Below are 16197 nucleotides of genomic sequence, written 5' to 3'. Positions count from 1 at the left end.
CAGTTACGTTCAGTTTTACGTTTTCCAAGGTCTATCTGTCTGTCTATCTATATGTACATACACATATATTTAACGTAGATGTGTAATGTACATGTGCTAAGAGAAACTTACGTAAATCGATAGAAAGTCGGCGCCAATTGGAAACTATTCAGTGCGATAGGTTCACCCTTGGAAAAACGTCGAAGTAGTCAGTCTCGGTAACGTAGCCGGCTTAGACTCGATCCTCGTTGAAACAAACCGAGTTCTTCGAGTTCTCTTCCTATAGAGAAAAATCCAGATTTACGTAGAACGGTCTCCTAGCAAAGTGTGCTACCTATAGTACGAATAAAGTCTGACAGGGAAATCGAACTGTAAAGAAATCGTTTGAACCAGTTATATCGAATTCCGTCGAAGCGATCAAGCGACACGCTTTTTCTATACAAGATCCTTGAAATTTGTCAAGATACTTCTTTCCTCATAGTTGTTATATCCTTACTCGTCGTTATTTCTCCATTTCGACGTTATCATGCATTAACATTAACGAAATTCTTCTTCATCATTGTATTACGATCAGTATTTAGGCTCGAACATTTTTATAATTTCGAGTATTGTCATCTGTATATAAAAAAAAAATATACCTATGGTAAAAAACAAAAAAGTATCTTATGCCATGTTACATTATGATTTTTAATTAACGAAAATACAGAAATTATTTCTTTCGTGTATATGATTGTGTAAATAATAAATATCTAACTAGCTAATATTGTGATAAAAAAAAAACAATACACAGACGATCGGTATATTACAATGAAATTTCGATTCTCAAAAACAGACAATGTTTGTAAACATAACGCTCTTGTGTAATAGCGTTTACAATCGTTTAGAATTGTTATCATTCATCAGTATCGTTTGAACTTCCGACGAAATAAGTCGCAAAAATAAGAACGCGTAATCCTTCGGTATGTAGCAATTAATGATATTTTTGATTAATGATAGAAAAAGAAAAATCGTTTCGTGAAATTCTTAATTCATTGAAAAGGAGTAAAAGTAACGTGTTAGACATTGTGAAACAATATAGAAATCAAGATAAGATTGACTTTATTCTAAAAAAATCGAACGTTTTTATTTATTCCGAGTGCTCGTGATAAATGTGGCATTATCAGAGATATTTAAAAAAAAAAAAAAAAAAAAAAAATAAAAAAAATAAAAGGAAAGAAAGAAAACATTCAATGAATAAGTGTTCTAAAGTTAGCAACATTGTTAAATGAAGAACGTGAAATAACAGTTCACCCGTAAAATATACGAAGAGGTTATACATTAATGCGACAAATAGGCGAGAAGGACTTGAATATGCAAATAAATATTGATCGAAAGAATCTGAGTGACGGGCTGATGTTATTTTCCTTGATGAAAGCAAATTTTAACGTTTACAAAGAATTTTTTTTACATTACTGTAGAAAAACATATTGCAATCTCCATGATCATCGCCCGATTTAAATTCCATTGAAAACATAGAGAATGTATTGGATCAGGAAAATAAGAGAAACTGTAATAAATTTGAAAGGTGAATTTAAAAGAGAAAACGAATGGTAGCGTATCAACGTTAATTTTCTTAAAAAAAAAAAACAATTATTTTCAACGTACCGAGATGATTATAGTGTAACAAAAAGAATACCTTACGTAATATTAATCTTTAGTTAAGAATTATTCTTTTATTTTTATAGATTTTATTCATACAAAATAAATACTTCTTTTTTTTTTATTTCTGTCAATTAAAGACTATAATATGTATAATACTTGAAATTATACTTGTATCTTGTGATTATTTTTGTCAATTATTTTATGTCAATTTATTTGTATACATAAAACGTAAAATTTTACAATTATTTATCACGAACGATTAAATACAAATGACATAGGATAAAAGTAAACTTTCTCGATTAATAACGATCGTACGAGTAGTAACTGTTGCATCTTTTTTTAATCTTCTATAAAATATTCATTAATCCATACGTCGAGTATGCTCGATGACACACTACGATTACAGCAATATGTAATGGGAACATGTTAATGTTTTTTATTTGTGAATTCGATCGGTACTAGTAGATAAAAGCTTTCTTCGTTTCTCAACGATAAAACAACGTTTTCTCGTTCGAGATAAGAGGTGCGCTATTCGTAAAATGTCGGGTCTCGTTGAAACTTCGTGAAATTAGATCTCGTTCGTATTAACCTCCTTTGCGGATGCGTTTTCGCACCGAGAGATTACAACTATAAAAGAAAAAAGAAAAGAAAAGAAAGGCAAAGAAATGAAAAGAAAAGGGAAGGAATGAAAAGATAAAAAAAGAAAAAAAAAGAAAAAGAAAAAAAAAACAAAAAAGGAAAAAGAAAAAGAAACAGAAAAATATCTGCGAGTAGAATACATCGAGGCAAAATATGAAGCGTAAAGATGCGTGTAGAAGTAGGTCAGGTAGTTCGTCGTTCACGTATACGATATATGTGAATACGAATGCGGAACGATGTTACAAGTTAGATCGTAAAATGACATGCATATCTTCTTCGAGAATGTATCGATCGAATAGGAATACAAGTTACAAATATAGTGATATATAGGAAAATATCGGAAGATTTTTATATCGTAGGTAATCGCAAATATCGATTCTCTGAAAATTTCTGAAAGGTTCGTTGAAACTGTTAATTAATCGTACAAGTTTTCGGTCAGTGAACGTGGATATATAAAATTTATTTTGATTGAAACTAAAATAACCATTGAATAAATGAATGAATCTGAACGTATAAAGCTTTTTCAAACGTACGTTTTATTTATTCTTTTATCAGAGGTGAAGTTTGCGACGAGTTAACATTTCTCATTGTTATTGAAAAAGTAAAATTAAAAATAAATATATCGTAACAGAAATGATGATCGTGATTGTACCGTCGGCAAATCTTCGAGTAAAATAAAAATAAAATGACAGTATAAAACATTTATATAAAAGATAAAATAAAACAAAACAAAACAAAACAAAACAAAAAAAAAGGACGAAACATTCAATAACGTATTACAAATGAATAGTATATATATATATATATAGATCTATGTAAATACACAAAAGACTATGGTATGATTTTCGTGTGAATGTCAAAGTACTTATCGACTTGTAACATTTTTTTTCTTTTTTCTTTTTTTTTTTTTACTTTTCGTTTCGTTCAAAGGCTCAGTCTACATTCAGTAGCGTTTTTGGGAAGATAACTGCGAAAATTCCATTAGTTTAATTAGTTCGCTACACGGTTAAATTAATTTGACTTTTCGATTTTGCTTCCAGTCTTGAATTCTTCTGGTAAGTGAGAGACCGAAGATAATAAAAGTGATAGAGAGAGAGAGAGAGAGAGAGAGAGAGAGAGAGAGAGAGAGAGAGAGAGAGAGAGAGAAAGAGAGAGAAAAAAGAGAGAGAGAGAGAGAGAGAAAGAGAGAGAAAAAAGAGAGAGAGAGAGAGAAAGAGAGAGAAAAAAGAGAGAGAGAGAGAGAGAGAGATCAGAGATCGTACTATCTTATCTTTCATCGAACGGATATCCAACGCTATGTGTGAAAACTGTCGCATGCATCGGAGAATAGAGTACTTGATTTATGAAGTGCAGCGTATATTGGGAGGTAGGAATGTATGGGGCTAACAGTGTATGCACTTGAAATGGTCGATTGTGAAATCGCAATCCGTAAATTTCTCGATGCTATAGACACTAGTCGCGTGTGTCACGAAAGATTACCGATAATGAAACTATGTATTTAACATTTTAAAAGAGGTAAAATTTTTATTAACATCGACATGTTCGAATGTATGATTAATACTCAAATAATACTCATTAATATGCTAAATTACAATGTCGGATCTATATGTAATTAAATTAAATAATTTGATAGATAGATAAGAGAGAAAATAGGAGAAACGAGAGAAAAAAAGATAATATATTTAATATTTTCTAAATGTAATTATGGTATACGAAGTGTGAATTTATGTTTATTAACGTGACATAGTTAATATAACGAGTTGACTTTGTTTCAAACGTTTCAATAAGGTATATCTGCATCATGAACAAATATGTCCCATTCTTTCACTCCTCCGCCCCCTCAATCTTCCCTCCTCTTTCCCTTCTTCATTCTCGAAAGTACAATATTCGTGAAGCTAAAATAGAGGTTTTACATTAGACTTCCATTGTTAAACGAATGAATTAATAACGATTGATTTGAAAATGTTAAGGAGAGAATATCCGCTTGAATAGAAAGGGGATATCTATCTACCCTAGTTTTACATTTAAAGATGTTCGGTAGAAGTTCATAGCTGGTGGAAGTAGTACATATTCTTTCGAAACGGTTTCTCAAGTTGCTACGCCACTGAACGAAAGGGAATCGACGTAAAATGCTATTTCTCCAAGACGGAAAAGCTTCCTGCCGTTGCCGAGAGAGAGAGAGAGAGAGAGAGAAAAAGAGAGAGAGAGAGACCGAGTTTCGGTTGTGTTTTCCTGCTTGCTGGAGTGGGAAGAGAGTGGAAATAAAAAGAAAAAGAAGAAGAACAAGAAGAAGAAGAAGAAGAAGAAGAGGAGGAGGTGGAGGAGAAAGAGGAGAAGGAGGAGGAGGAGGAGGAGGAGGAGGAAGAAGAAGAGCAAGGATGAAAGAGAGGAAGAGGCAGAGTGAGGGAACTAAAGAGGAAAGAGAAAAAGGATGAAAAAGTAGAGGAGCACGAGAAGTTCGTATCGAACTTTCAGCAAAGTAACACTCAGCTCCGGATGAATGAATCGCATTTCCGAGCCGTTTCTCGTGTCTCTCCGCGTCGATGCAGTTTCCCAAAACGTTGTGCGAGTAATATGATACTAATGTTCCGCACGATGCCAAAAAATCGATCAATCGTATAAACTTGTTCGATTAATAGTAGTTGTAGTAGATATACATATCACTTTATTGATTTGCGTAAGAAACAAAACTGATTAAGTTAGAAAAATATACCGAAATATATCGAAGGTATGTTTGTACATGATACATCAAACGTTTTCATAATTGTTTATATATTATAATTTCTCAACTCATGCAAATTAATTAGTTATTATTTCGATCTAAAATAGATAATATATGAATAATTTATATAGTTATTATATAAAATATCTATCGATTAGCACTGAGCATACGATGGTGGATTTTCATTAACTTATTTAATCATCAAAGTACAAGCGATGTAATATTTCCCTATAATCATGTATGATCAAATTAATCTTTCCAAGCTCAAACGAAGCATGTGCCTTCAGCGTTTATATTAATTTTGATAAGTTCCTAGAATTATGTAAGTGACGATGAGATTGTTTTATCAGTTGTTTAGTAACTTTATTTATTTTCTTCTTTCCTTCTATTTTTTTTTTTTCTTTTGATTTTTTTCCTTTTTTTTTTTTATAATCTGAATTTTATAATTTAATACGGTGTTAACAGCAACGTTAACAGTAATCTTAGTCTAGTGATGTTAAAGCTTTTCATTCTAATTACAAAGATCGGTCGCACATCTTAAACGTTCATCTTTTCCCCTTAAACGTTCTTGGGTTTAATAGCGCGTGGAAGGATACAAATTTCCCACGGTGATTTATTGCACTTGCTGTCAGCCACGAACGTTGCGTGAAACGCACAGCTAGAGAAGACGACATAAGTTAGAATCTACGAGATTCAGTTGCTATTCTCTACGTTTCATTGCTTCTCTTTTCATCCCCTTTTCTCCCTGTTTTTCTTTCTTCTTCCACGTGTCGACCGCACGAAAATACTACGGTACGTGTGAAATATAAATGCCTTTTAGTCCAACATGAAAAAAAAAAAAAATATATATATATACATATACATAAATATACGTGTGTAGTATGTCTTCATGAAAGGTGTTCGGTGCTTTTAACATCGAATGAATTACGAGCACCGCGAAATTATGGATCGAAGCATGTCACGGTTACGCTTACAAAACTTTTTTAAGAGAGACAGATTAACTGCACGTTAATTAAGAGTTCCTTTTGGATAAACACGACATTTAATTAAAAAAAACGACGAATGATGTGTTAGTATTTTAAATTAGAAATTAAATTATTTACATAAGATAAAATCGTACGATAAGAAAAATAATTTAGTTTTCTCGAAATAACTCGATGATACGCTAAGAGAAATAAAAATATTATAATCGTAAGTAGAAATTTCTCACGATTGTAATTAAAAGGGAGTTTTTATTTCTATTTTGTTCTCTTTTTTTAATACAATATAATAACCAAAAACAATGTAATAATCATAAATACCTGAACATTGAACAATGCTATTCATTTAGATTTATTTTTACTCTGAAATTAATTGGTGGTTACTGTCAGAAAAGAAAAAAACGTGTATATTCATACGTATCTTTAAGCCGCCTTTGTTGCACAAAAAGTTATATGCTTTGATGTACATACACGTTACATACAATTAATTATGATTCCGCGAGATAATACATACTGCGAAATGAAAACTTTAAATACTTTTCATATAAGTGTCATTTATATATATATAAATATTTACATATATGTAAATACATATGTAAATATATACGCATTTGTTATTATTTCCATGAAATCTATTTAGCAAAATAATTTAACTTCGACATAACGACCATTATGCACGAGCACGTTTGTATAGCGCGTGACTATCAGAAAAACGATATTATTACGTGACATAAAATATGTTCAGAGTAAAGCGGTCCTTTTTTTAAAACATATTCGTTTCGATATCTCGACATTCTTGGAATGTTAGGATTCTTGTAGGATAACTATATTGGTGGTAGGTAACAAATGTATGCATTATCGAAAATCCAAAGGGGCAAAGAATACGTTACATTTCGCTCAATAGCTCTGGGGGATTCAGCGTAACGCACTCTTATCGTGACCTTTACACTCTCCTACCTCACATATAATACATGCTTTACATACACGCATCAACTTTCTTTCCACCTTTCTCATTCCAACATTCGCGGTGTAAGTCGACCACAGGGTATTATAACCACGCGAAAGGAACTTTTGTATGTCTTTTTATTTCGTGAGAACTCGATAAAAAGCAATTCAATTATTATATCAAAAAAATAATATCCTCTCCTATCATATTGTTTTATATAATATTTTATTATCGAATCGGAACATGCGGGTTAATAAATTTTTTCCACGGATATGAACTTTGTCCTTTGTATAAAGGATAAAGTAATTGAAAAAAAAGAAAAAAAAAAGAAAAAAAAAAAGAAAAAAGAAACAAAATGAAAAAGAAGAAGAACTAAAAAGTACGTTGTAAATAGACGGTACTATAAAATATAAAATATTGCGTACATAAAAATAAAACTGTTTATATTATCGATCGTTCGACAGTATTCTCGAGTAAACTTCTACTTCTTGAAAGCATGTCCTCATGATTTTAAATCCGGAATAGTTTATGGAGAATGCGAAGATGTGCCAAGAGAAAACGCTGAAAGCGTACGTAGATACATATTTACCTATACGAAATCCATAAATATTCGGATGTACATGCATACACTTATAGATCCAACGTTCAAGAAATATTTGAAAGTTTGTAATCAAATAAGTCGAAAGTTACGTACTACTTACCGCGCCACTGAGCACGCATGGATACTCGTAATTTTATATATATATATATATATATATATATGTATTACATATATTTATATGTACGAGTAGGAGCTAGTCAGTGGATACATAATTTTAAGCATCAAATGGGTACTCATCTACTTCTCGCTCTCTGCTAGATACTACAGAGAGGATAAGGGGCTAGAGGGTGGTTCCATGTTTCTAACTATTTGCATATCTATGAGTACGATAGGAGGTGAATGCGTGCGTTGGAGAGAAGATCGAGAGAGGGAAGGAGAGTAAGAGAGAAAAGGAGGGTGAAAGGTCGCTTAAGAAAGAGAGAGAGGGAAAGAGGGAGGGAGAGAGAGAGAGAGAGAGAGAGAATCAAAGCGGAGAACGACGATGGCAACGACGACGATGTTATAGTATCGCTGTAGTAAACAGTACCGAGGGGTTGCTTGGTTATTTGTAATTGTAATTAGCGGCAGGCCAATTCATTACGTCACGAAGAAATACAGAGACATTCACAAGTACGGTGTACGGCGGCGTTGCTTTCTCCCAAAATATCGTGCGCACTTGCCCATTTATCTATCCTATAGTCGTATCTTTTGGTACGAAAACAATGAACGAATTTATTCGACGAAAAAGTTGATAATCTTTATTTGACGTTTACCTATATTATGTACATTGTTGCGACTTCGATTGAACGAAAAAACACAAGAGTTAATTAAGTAAAAATCTTTTTCTTATACTTACTCATTTATCTTTAGCTAGCGTTAAGTTATCTTATTTTTCTTTTCCTTTTTCTTTCTTTTTTTCTTTTTTTTTTGTATTCTTTCGTAACTATCATTTTCTATTGCCTCGATAGTACTAAAAACTTCAAGTATGAAGAAAGCTCTTTACCCACTTTTTGAAGGAGTAGCGCTTTCACGCTGAACTCCGTTACTCGTTACAATTACAACATCTTTCTGCATGGAATGCTTTATCGTTAATAAAGCCACTTTCTTTCCTTTCTTTTTTTTCCGTGAGAGATTGAGATAGCATTCATAAAGAGGGGGAAAAAGAGAGAGAGAGAGAGAGAGAGAGAGCAAGAGTACGTAACGAGATTTTTAAAATACCCATTCGTAGACTATATTTACTCCGGATGGAATCATAATCTCGTTGGAGTACTCGGTCGAAGGATTTGGAGCGTTCTAATACGGCGATCGAGTGAAGAAGGTAATAGCATGCAGGTGAAGAGAAAGAGAGAGAGAGAGAGAGAAAGAGAGAGAGAGAGAGAGAGAGAGAAAGAGAGTGAGTTTTGATTCCAACGCGAAAAGAACGGAACAATGCAACCATAGAGACTCCACTTTATGACGGTGAACCACGATTTTCGACGAACTGGAAGAGAAACACGTTTCTGTGTTGCAATTCGCGCAGGCTTGTTACAAGGACCTCGTGCCCTTGCATCTGAGAGATTTGAAAATTTACTCTCTCTCTCTCTCTCTCTCTCTCTCTCTCTCTCTCTCTCTTCCTTTTTTCTCTTTCCTACCATTTTTTTCTCTATTTTTTTTTTCTTAAACAAGGTAATTTCAGTTTAGGAAACCTTAAATGTAATAACAGGTTTTGGATGATGTTAAATGTAAATGTGTTTTTTTTTTACGTAAAATGGATTAAAGATAAATCTAGTTAGAAATTTGTTTGGAAAAAGCGAATCGTGACGAATACATATAGATATATGTATGTATCGTTATTTTGTTCGCTTATGTATAGACCGTATATCGCGAATATTATATTAAGTGAGACACAACATTTCTTATTCCCGTAATACATTAATATTTTCAAATATGAGGATGAAATGAGAGAGAAGATTCCATTGTCACTACTGCGTTACATTTAATTTATCTCATTTTATTTTCTTACGTCATTCCTCGCGATATACATTTATATGATGTTCATAAATGATTACGACATATTTGTAATTCTTTATGAGATAGTTGTAATGAAACATAAAAAAGAAAAAAAAAAAAAAGAAAAAAATAAATATCTTTTGGTCAATTTCATCAGTAAAATATTGTAAATTGTTGAAATGAAGATAAATCTTTATTGTAAAGATTTGTTTGTATTACATTCAAATAATATATAGTAATAATTACAAATATAATTAATATTAAATTTAATTCAATCAAGAGGAAAACGAAAGTAACAATTCTTTTCTCGCAAATATTACCAACGAGTTTTATTCTTTCGTAACAGGAAAAGATAACAGCAGAAAAGATAAAGTCGAAAGTTCGTGGTACGTTCAACTTCCTGTGTTTCTCTCGCAAAGTTTTCGAGCTATTCTCATGCTTCCGAACAACTTAGGCGACTTTTTATCTTTCCCTAGGTTTCTCTCGATGAGCTTTGCGGGATAGTAGAGAATATCCGTTTAGGTATCATAACTCGTCCGAATTTCGTAATGCCTCTGTAAGATAAAGCGAATATTCATCGCGGACAAATAATCCGATTAAGAGCTGTCACCTTGAGATCCTTGAAGATTATTAATCTTGAACTCGGTGTGTATCGTTTTGATTGGAAAACTTCCTATCACAGGGAAGCTCTGTTTGCGAACTTTCTACTATCCGATCAGTTTGCCAATTCGTAGCTGTGTCTGCAGCTAAAACGAAGAACCGTTGGACACTATGGTTTAATGGCGCGGAACTCGAGATCGGCCGCGGACGCTAACTTTGAATCGCGGCTTTTCGAACTTTCGGTAGGATTGATCGTCCTTTTTGCTTCGATGAATTATGACACAAACGGTGAGAATAGGAAAACAGAACTTGTCGAGTGAACAGAGTTTTGATTTACGTATATAGTGAATAATAATAACGGTATCAAATACTTTCTCGTCATTTCACAGGGAAAATAATGAATGGAAATGATCGATCAACTTCCGAATCGAATTAACGTAGAAGGAAGTAAATCCCGAGAGAATTTAAACGTTTCAACACATATTTCTCTCTCTCTCTCTCTCTTTCTCTCTCTTTCTTTCTCTCTCTCGTTAGTGTGCAAACTCTCACATAAACACGTTCAATTCGCACGAAATCGAATGGTTCAACCTCAAGGGCACGATCTTATCCGTATAACTAGTTAAATTAGACTGCACCGTCTAGGCCACATTGGTGTTACAATTCCTGGACGATGCAGTAGTACAACGATGCGCAATCGGTGTTGTAAACTTTGGTGAACGCGGTATATACACGAGCCATAGAAATTTTCGAACTCCGACGCGGTCTCCGCGTACATTTTAATTCCAAGCTTTAACATCTCTCTCTCCGTCTCTCTCTTTCTCTTTCTCTCTCTCTCTTTCTCTCTTTCTCTCTTTCTTTCCCTCTTTATCCGTTTTACCATAAATGCGTTGTTTCGAAAGATTACAAGATGAACAAGTAATTTAAGTTAGTAAACACAGCGATATATTTTAAGATAATATTTTTAATCGATCTTCGTTAGTAAGGAAACGTTTCGTATAACATAGGTCAATTTTCATTAGCGTAGCTTTCTACAATAATTCAAAATTATCGTTAAGCTCCTGTATTTCTCGCTGGTTAATATTATCCATCGATAATTTATTTTATCTACAAATATAATGTCTAACGAGATTTTCATTTTCTATTCTTTAATGTCTCCATTATGCCATCTATTTTCTTCTTGTTCCTTCCTCTTTTTCTCTTTGTAATTACGAATTTTTTTTATTAATTCTTACAAACGACTTACGTTTCTTTTTTTTTTTTCTTTTTTTTTTGATACGTAAAAAGCAGAGAACAATCTGAAAGATCAAACGCGTTGAGATTTTTCATTGAAAAAAGAAAATGATAAAAAAAGAGAAAATCATGTCCTGTTCAAGAAAAAGATAGATAGATAGATAGAGAAAGAGAGAGAGAGAGAGAGGGAGAGAGAGAGAGAGAGAGAGAAAAGAAGATACGGGTACCATCGTCCTTCTAAAAAAGCTCTTTTCTACGAAGAGGATAGCTTTTCCGACGTGTCACAGCGAGAAGTAATCTCACGAAATTGCTTCGCACGATTTTAGGTCGTTCCGAAGTAGCTACCCTCTCGATTGCCCGCTCTCGTTCTACTTCCGGCTTTCGATCCTTCGAATTTCATTTGCCTCGAGAGAAACTACCGGAGAATTCGTTGGAGGATAGACGAAACGAATGACGTATCTAACCGTGAATATTTCACTACGCGTACACAAATTTCTATGCCGTTACCTTACATCGAAATATCTTAGAAATTTGATTACCGTCAAAACATCTAGTTTCTCCGTTTCTAAACTATTTTTAGTTTCGACATCTACGTATTTCAGCATGAATATTTATGATATATTTATATATACATATGCATGAATATTTGATGATTTTTGAAATTATGCATCTATGTGAGATCGACAAAATGATTGGCACGGTTGGTGCTCTGGATTTGGCTTTTTTTATTCATCCTTGTCTTCCTCTCTTCCTCTTTCCCTCCCTCTCTCTCTCTCTCTCTTTCTCTTTTTTTTTCTTTTTCTCTCCATGTTTCTCTCACTTTTTGTAATTTTTCCCACGGCAAGGGATACACTCCTACAGTCTCTTTTTGTTTCCTCCATTCTCTGTCTGTCTCGTAAAAAAAGTAGGCCCAGTGGGGATTAAACTCGAGTCTGAGCTTTCACGTTACAGGCAACGGGTTACATTGCAGCACGCGAGTATGTCATTTAGTAGCTTTGTTCGTAGCATGCACGTTTGCCATAATACCACTGGCATTGATACACTCGGATAAATTTTGCGTAACGTTCGTAATATTCGAAGAGTTAAATTTATGATCCACTCACGTTGACAGTTGATTACGATAAGAAAAAAGAAACAAAAATAAATTAAAACCGTGATTTAAATCTTTCTATTCATGTTTGTTTCTTTTTCTTTTTTTTTTCTTTTTTTATTTTTTCATTTTTTTTTTTTTATTTTTTTAATTCGAATGAAATAAGAAAATGTACGGTTATTACACGCTAATTATTCGAATTGCAAATTGTATAAGCCTCGGTAAATCTTAAAACAAGAGAAAAAGCAATGTCGGCATTATTTTTCGAAGAGAGAAAAAAATTCTCTCGCAATTAAACTACCGGTCGCGGTTACTTTAGAAATATAACAAGAACGATAATAATAATCATAATTTTTTTTTTTTGATTTATCGTGGAACTTTCGGCGTTTTGTAGACTATTAATGAATCAAGATCCTCGTCTGCAGGTTATGCTTTTACTTGATATATATATATATATATATATATATATATATATTTATAAAATAGCTTAAAATAGAGTTCTACCATGGCGACCCTAGCAGCAATGAGTGCTCCCTATTACGCGCTTGAAAAATTTCACAATCGCATGCTCGTAAAGTCGAGGACCATAAAAATATAGGTCTACTCCGTCGAGTACACGCTTCGGTGGTCGCATACAAATGGCAATATTATCAGAGCAGAAGACAAAAATCGTGCTAAAGGGTGATGATGTGGGCGAGGGTCGAGTTGTTGGAAAGGGTTCTACGTCGTTGTTTACGAACGTCAGCCTATGCGAATAAGAAAAGTCGTCTGACTTTCAAAGAACTCATATTGCGTCCATGTTTGAGGATCGATCGAAAATTTTAACGAGCTTGAGCAAACTATTATAGTTAGTAATAGGGTTCGCGTTGTTTCGGTTCACGTTTTCTGGTTAAATTTGTTTTTCTTTTTTTTTTTTTCTGTGATAACAATTACAATGATAGCAACGACTAAGATAATACAAAAAGTATGGTACTACTGTTCGTAAATTAGAGGATAAAAAAGAAAGAATTACTTACCCGTGCTTTTGGTGTCTGCTTTAGTCCGATCGCTGGCTGGCTTCTGTTACTCTGAAACAACAAAAGAAAATGGTATGCTGTACAATGGAAAGTAATTAATAGAGATTTCAAAGAGAAATAATAAGATTGGATTGCGTTTGTAGCGTGGCTTAATGAAAAGCTCATATATATGTATGTATCTACGTTCACTTTTTGGCGAATAGGATTATAGAACGACTAGCGAACATTAAAACGTTAAGATAAAGAGAACTCGTTATTTTGTTTTAGGATTTGCCGTTTATATTCTACGGACGTACCGTTCTAACTATCATAGATCACACTTGTATGAGATATACATATATATATTTAGATAAAATGAAATTCTAAAAGACAAATAACGTGATACCACCGACTCTGTTCGAATTCGTAATCTTTCATGAATAAAATTTGAACGGCCAATGATAGATAGATACTTCAGAGTCCCTCTTTCTGATGGAGTATAAATCTTATCGGAAGACAGAAAGCGTCAGTGTCACTTTGCTTCGTTTCGGTAGGACTGTCGTTTCGAACGATAAAACGATAAATTTGCTGGGTACCATTGAATCATCCGCTATCGTAACGTACTGTTATCTTTCTTGCGAGCGTGTAAATTTTAATTACTCTATCGGTTACTAGCTCGATCGAACGAACGCATACTAGAAAAAGTGAACAAGAAAAGGAATGAAATAAATGGTACGATTAAAATTATGATTACTCGAGAAGAATTTCCTGTTGAAATTTCTTGCTTCTTTCCTCTCTCTCTTTCTCTCTCTCTCTCTCTCTCTCTCTCTCTCTCTCTCTCTCTCTCTCTCTCTCTCTCTCTCTCTCTCTTTGTTTTCTCTCTCGTTCAACCACATTAATAACGATGAAAGGAAAAAAAATTGGCTAGATAATTAATTGAATCGACATTTTTCGTTTTGCTTGATTTTCACTTCATTGAAAAAAACTTCACTGGCTCATCCATTACGTTTTTATTCATTTTTGATACATATATGGATCGTTTAAGATCATATTTTAACTGTTAACTCATACATAGATCGCGTATCATTAATTAAACGATAATCATGTAAAGTATGTTTAGATCGTTGGAGGATAAACAGATATTGAAAATGAAGAAGTCATAATTAACGATATGCAGATAAGTACAGATTTGACGTCAGTGTTATGGAAATGGACTCTCACTCGCATTTAGTTTCTGGGTCACGGAAAATGAACGAGCTAGATAAATTGAGAAGCAGCGATGGCCAAGCGAGTTGTGTTGAGCAAGACGAAAGCAACATGAGAGAGAGAGAGAGAGAGAGAGAGAGAGAGAGAGAGAGAGAGAGAGAGAGAGAGAAAGCAAGTGGGGGAGTTTGAGAGAAACGCTTAGGAGTGATAATTAAGCGGTTTATCTCGATTAATTCCGAATAATTACGTCTAGCAATTAGTTCCAATTACCGGGATTGTGTCACGCACAATGTGAACGTTGCTTCTCCACTACAACTCCACTTTCCTGAATCACTAGTCGTCGTTCTCTTGTCATTCTAATCTTTGCCATGGACAATGTATCGTCGGGTTAGACAAACCGCACAATCTTCGTGTCAGTTTTGTTTTCGAATTTTAATTTTTAGAAGAAAATCCGTCGGTAAGTGTTAAAAGTCTATTGCATCGAATATTTATGTATGTATGTCATATGAAAATCTGTAAAATATAACTCCACATCGTTCAAGACGTCAGCAATTACATTTTTATATATCTGTTTACGTAAGTGAGTTGCAGTAGTTCTCATATATTATTTACACATGGATTAATTGAAGGTACGTTTGCTTTTCTATAGATCACGTTACTTTTTAAAGCACGTAACGAAAACATGAATGAAAGAAGCAATAGTTATTTTTGTTTGTACGTCTTTTTTTTCTTTTTTGTTTCTTCTTTTTTTCCACAACGAAGTACCTAATTTATTCGCAAATTTTGCTTACGTTAATCATCACGATAATTATGTCATGCACGAGAACCAACGAGAAAATATTTTTTACCGGAAGTCGGAAACCAAATGCTGACGTAGTTACAATGATATATTGATCTCATATTTTTCTTTGTATTTTTGTTTTTTTTTTTTTTGTTTTTTCTTCTCAACATGTTGCATTGTAAATAGAAAATAAAGAGTATTTTTATAATAATTCGATTATTATTTATGCTTTGATTTACGATTATTAATGATTAACAGTAAATAGCATAAAGGTGGAAATGTTTTTTCATTTAGTAAATTAATATTCACATATACATATCCATATTATATACAAATATTATATGTTTCAACAAATCATTTATTACTCCAGGACAGAAACGGTATATTAATTAAGTATATTAAATATTTGAAAAACTCCTATGAGATATTAATAGCCATTAATAATCGAAAACTGTTTTGGTCAGATATAGATATGTATGTATCAAAATGATTATTAGCGAGTCACGTATTTTCTTGCATCGAGAGTTACTAACTTTAAATCGATTATTAATAACAGGAATTAAAATCATTGGGAACGTCAGCGATATATTCGGTTAATGGTAAATTAATTATACGGCCACGATTCAATGAATTGTCGAGATCGAGCATAGTACTTTAAGTTATTGGCTAAATCATTAATAGTTTTACAATCTAATAACGTAGTGGCAATTATATAAAAGATCGCGTGTCGATAGAACGATTGTTTTATCACTTTATTAAACGATAGTTAAATTTGAAGTTTTCACTATTGATTCAAATAATAATTCAACGTGGTGATAA

General features: G+C 33.1%; 1 protein-coding gene across 1 annotated transcript in view; it reads right to left on the bottom strand.

The window, feature by feature from the left end:
- The window catches only part of LOC118444947 (uncharacterized), a 291906-nt gene that overhangs the window by 262528 nt on the left and 13181 nt on the right, over positions 1-16197 (bottom strand). Inside the window, exon 2 of the mRNA XM_035873760.2 lies at positions 13413-13463. Within this exon, the coding sequence (XP_035729653.1) occupies positions 13413-13463 (51 nt within the window). The remainder of the gene's footprint in view (positions 1-13412; positions 13464-16197) is intronic.

Source organism: Vespa mandarinia, chromosome 1, assembly GCF_050613455.1.
Source record: "Vespa mandarinia isolate Hongniang chromosome 1, ASM5061345v1, whole genome shotgun sequence".
In the NCBI taxonomy this organism is placed as follows: domain Eukaryota; kingdom Metazoa; phylum Arthropoda; class Insecta; order Hymenoptera; family Vespidae; genus Vespa; species Vespa mandarinia.
The sequence above is the reverse complement of the archived record's forward strand: the minus strand, read 5'-3'. Positions and strand labels throughout refer to the sequence as shown.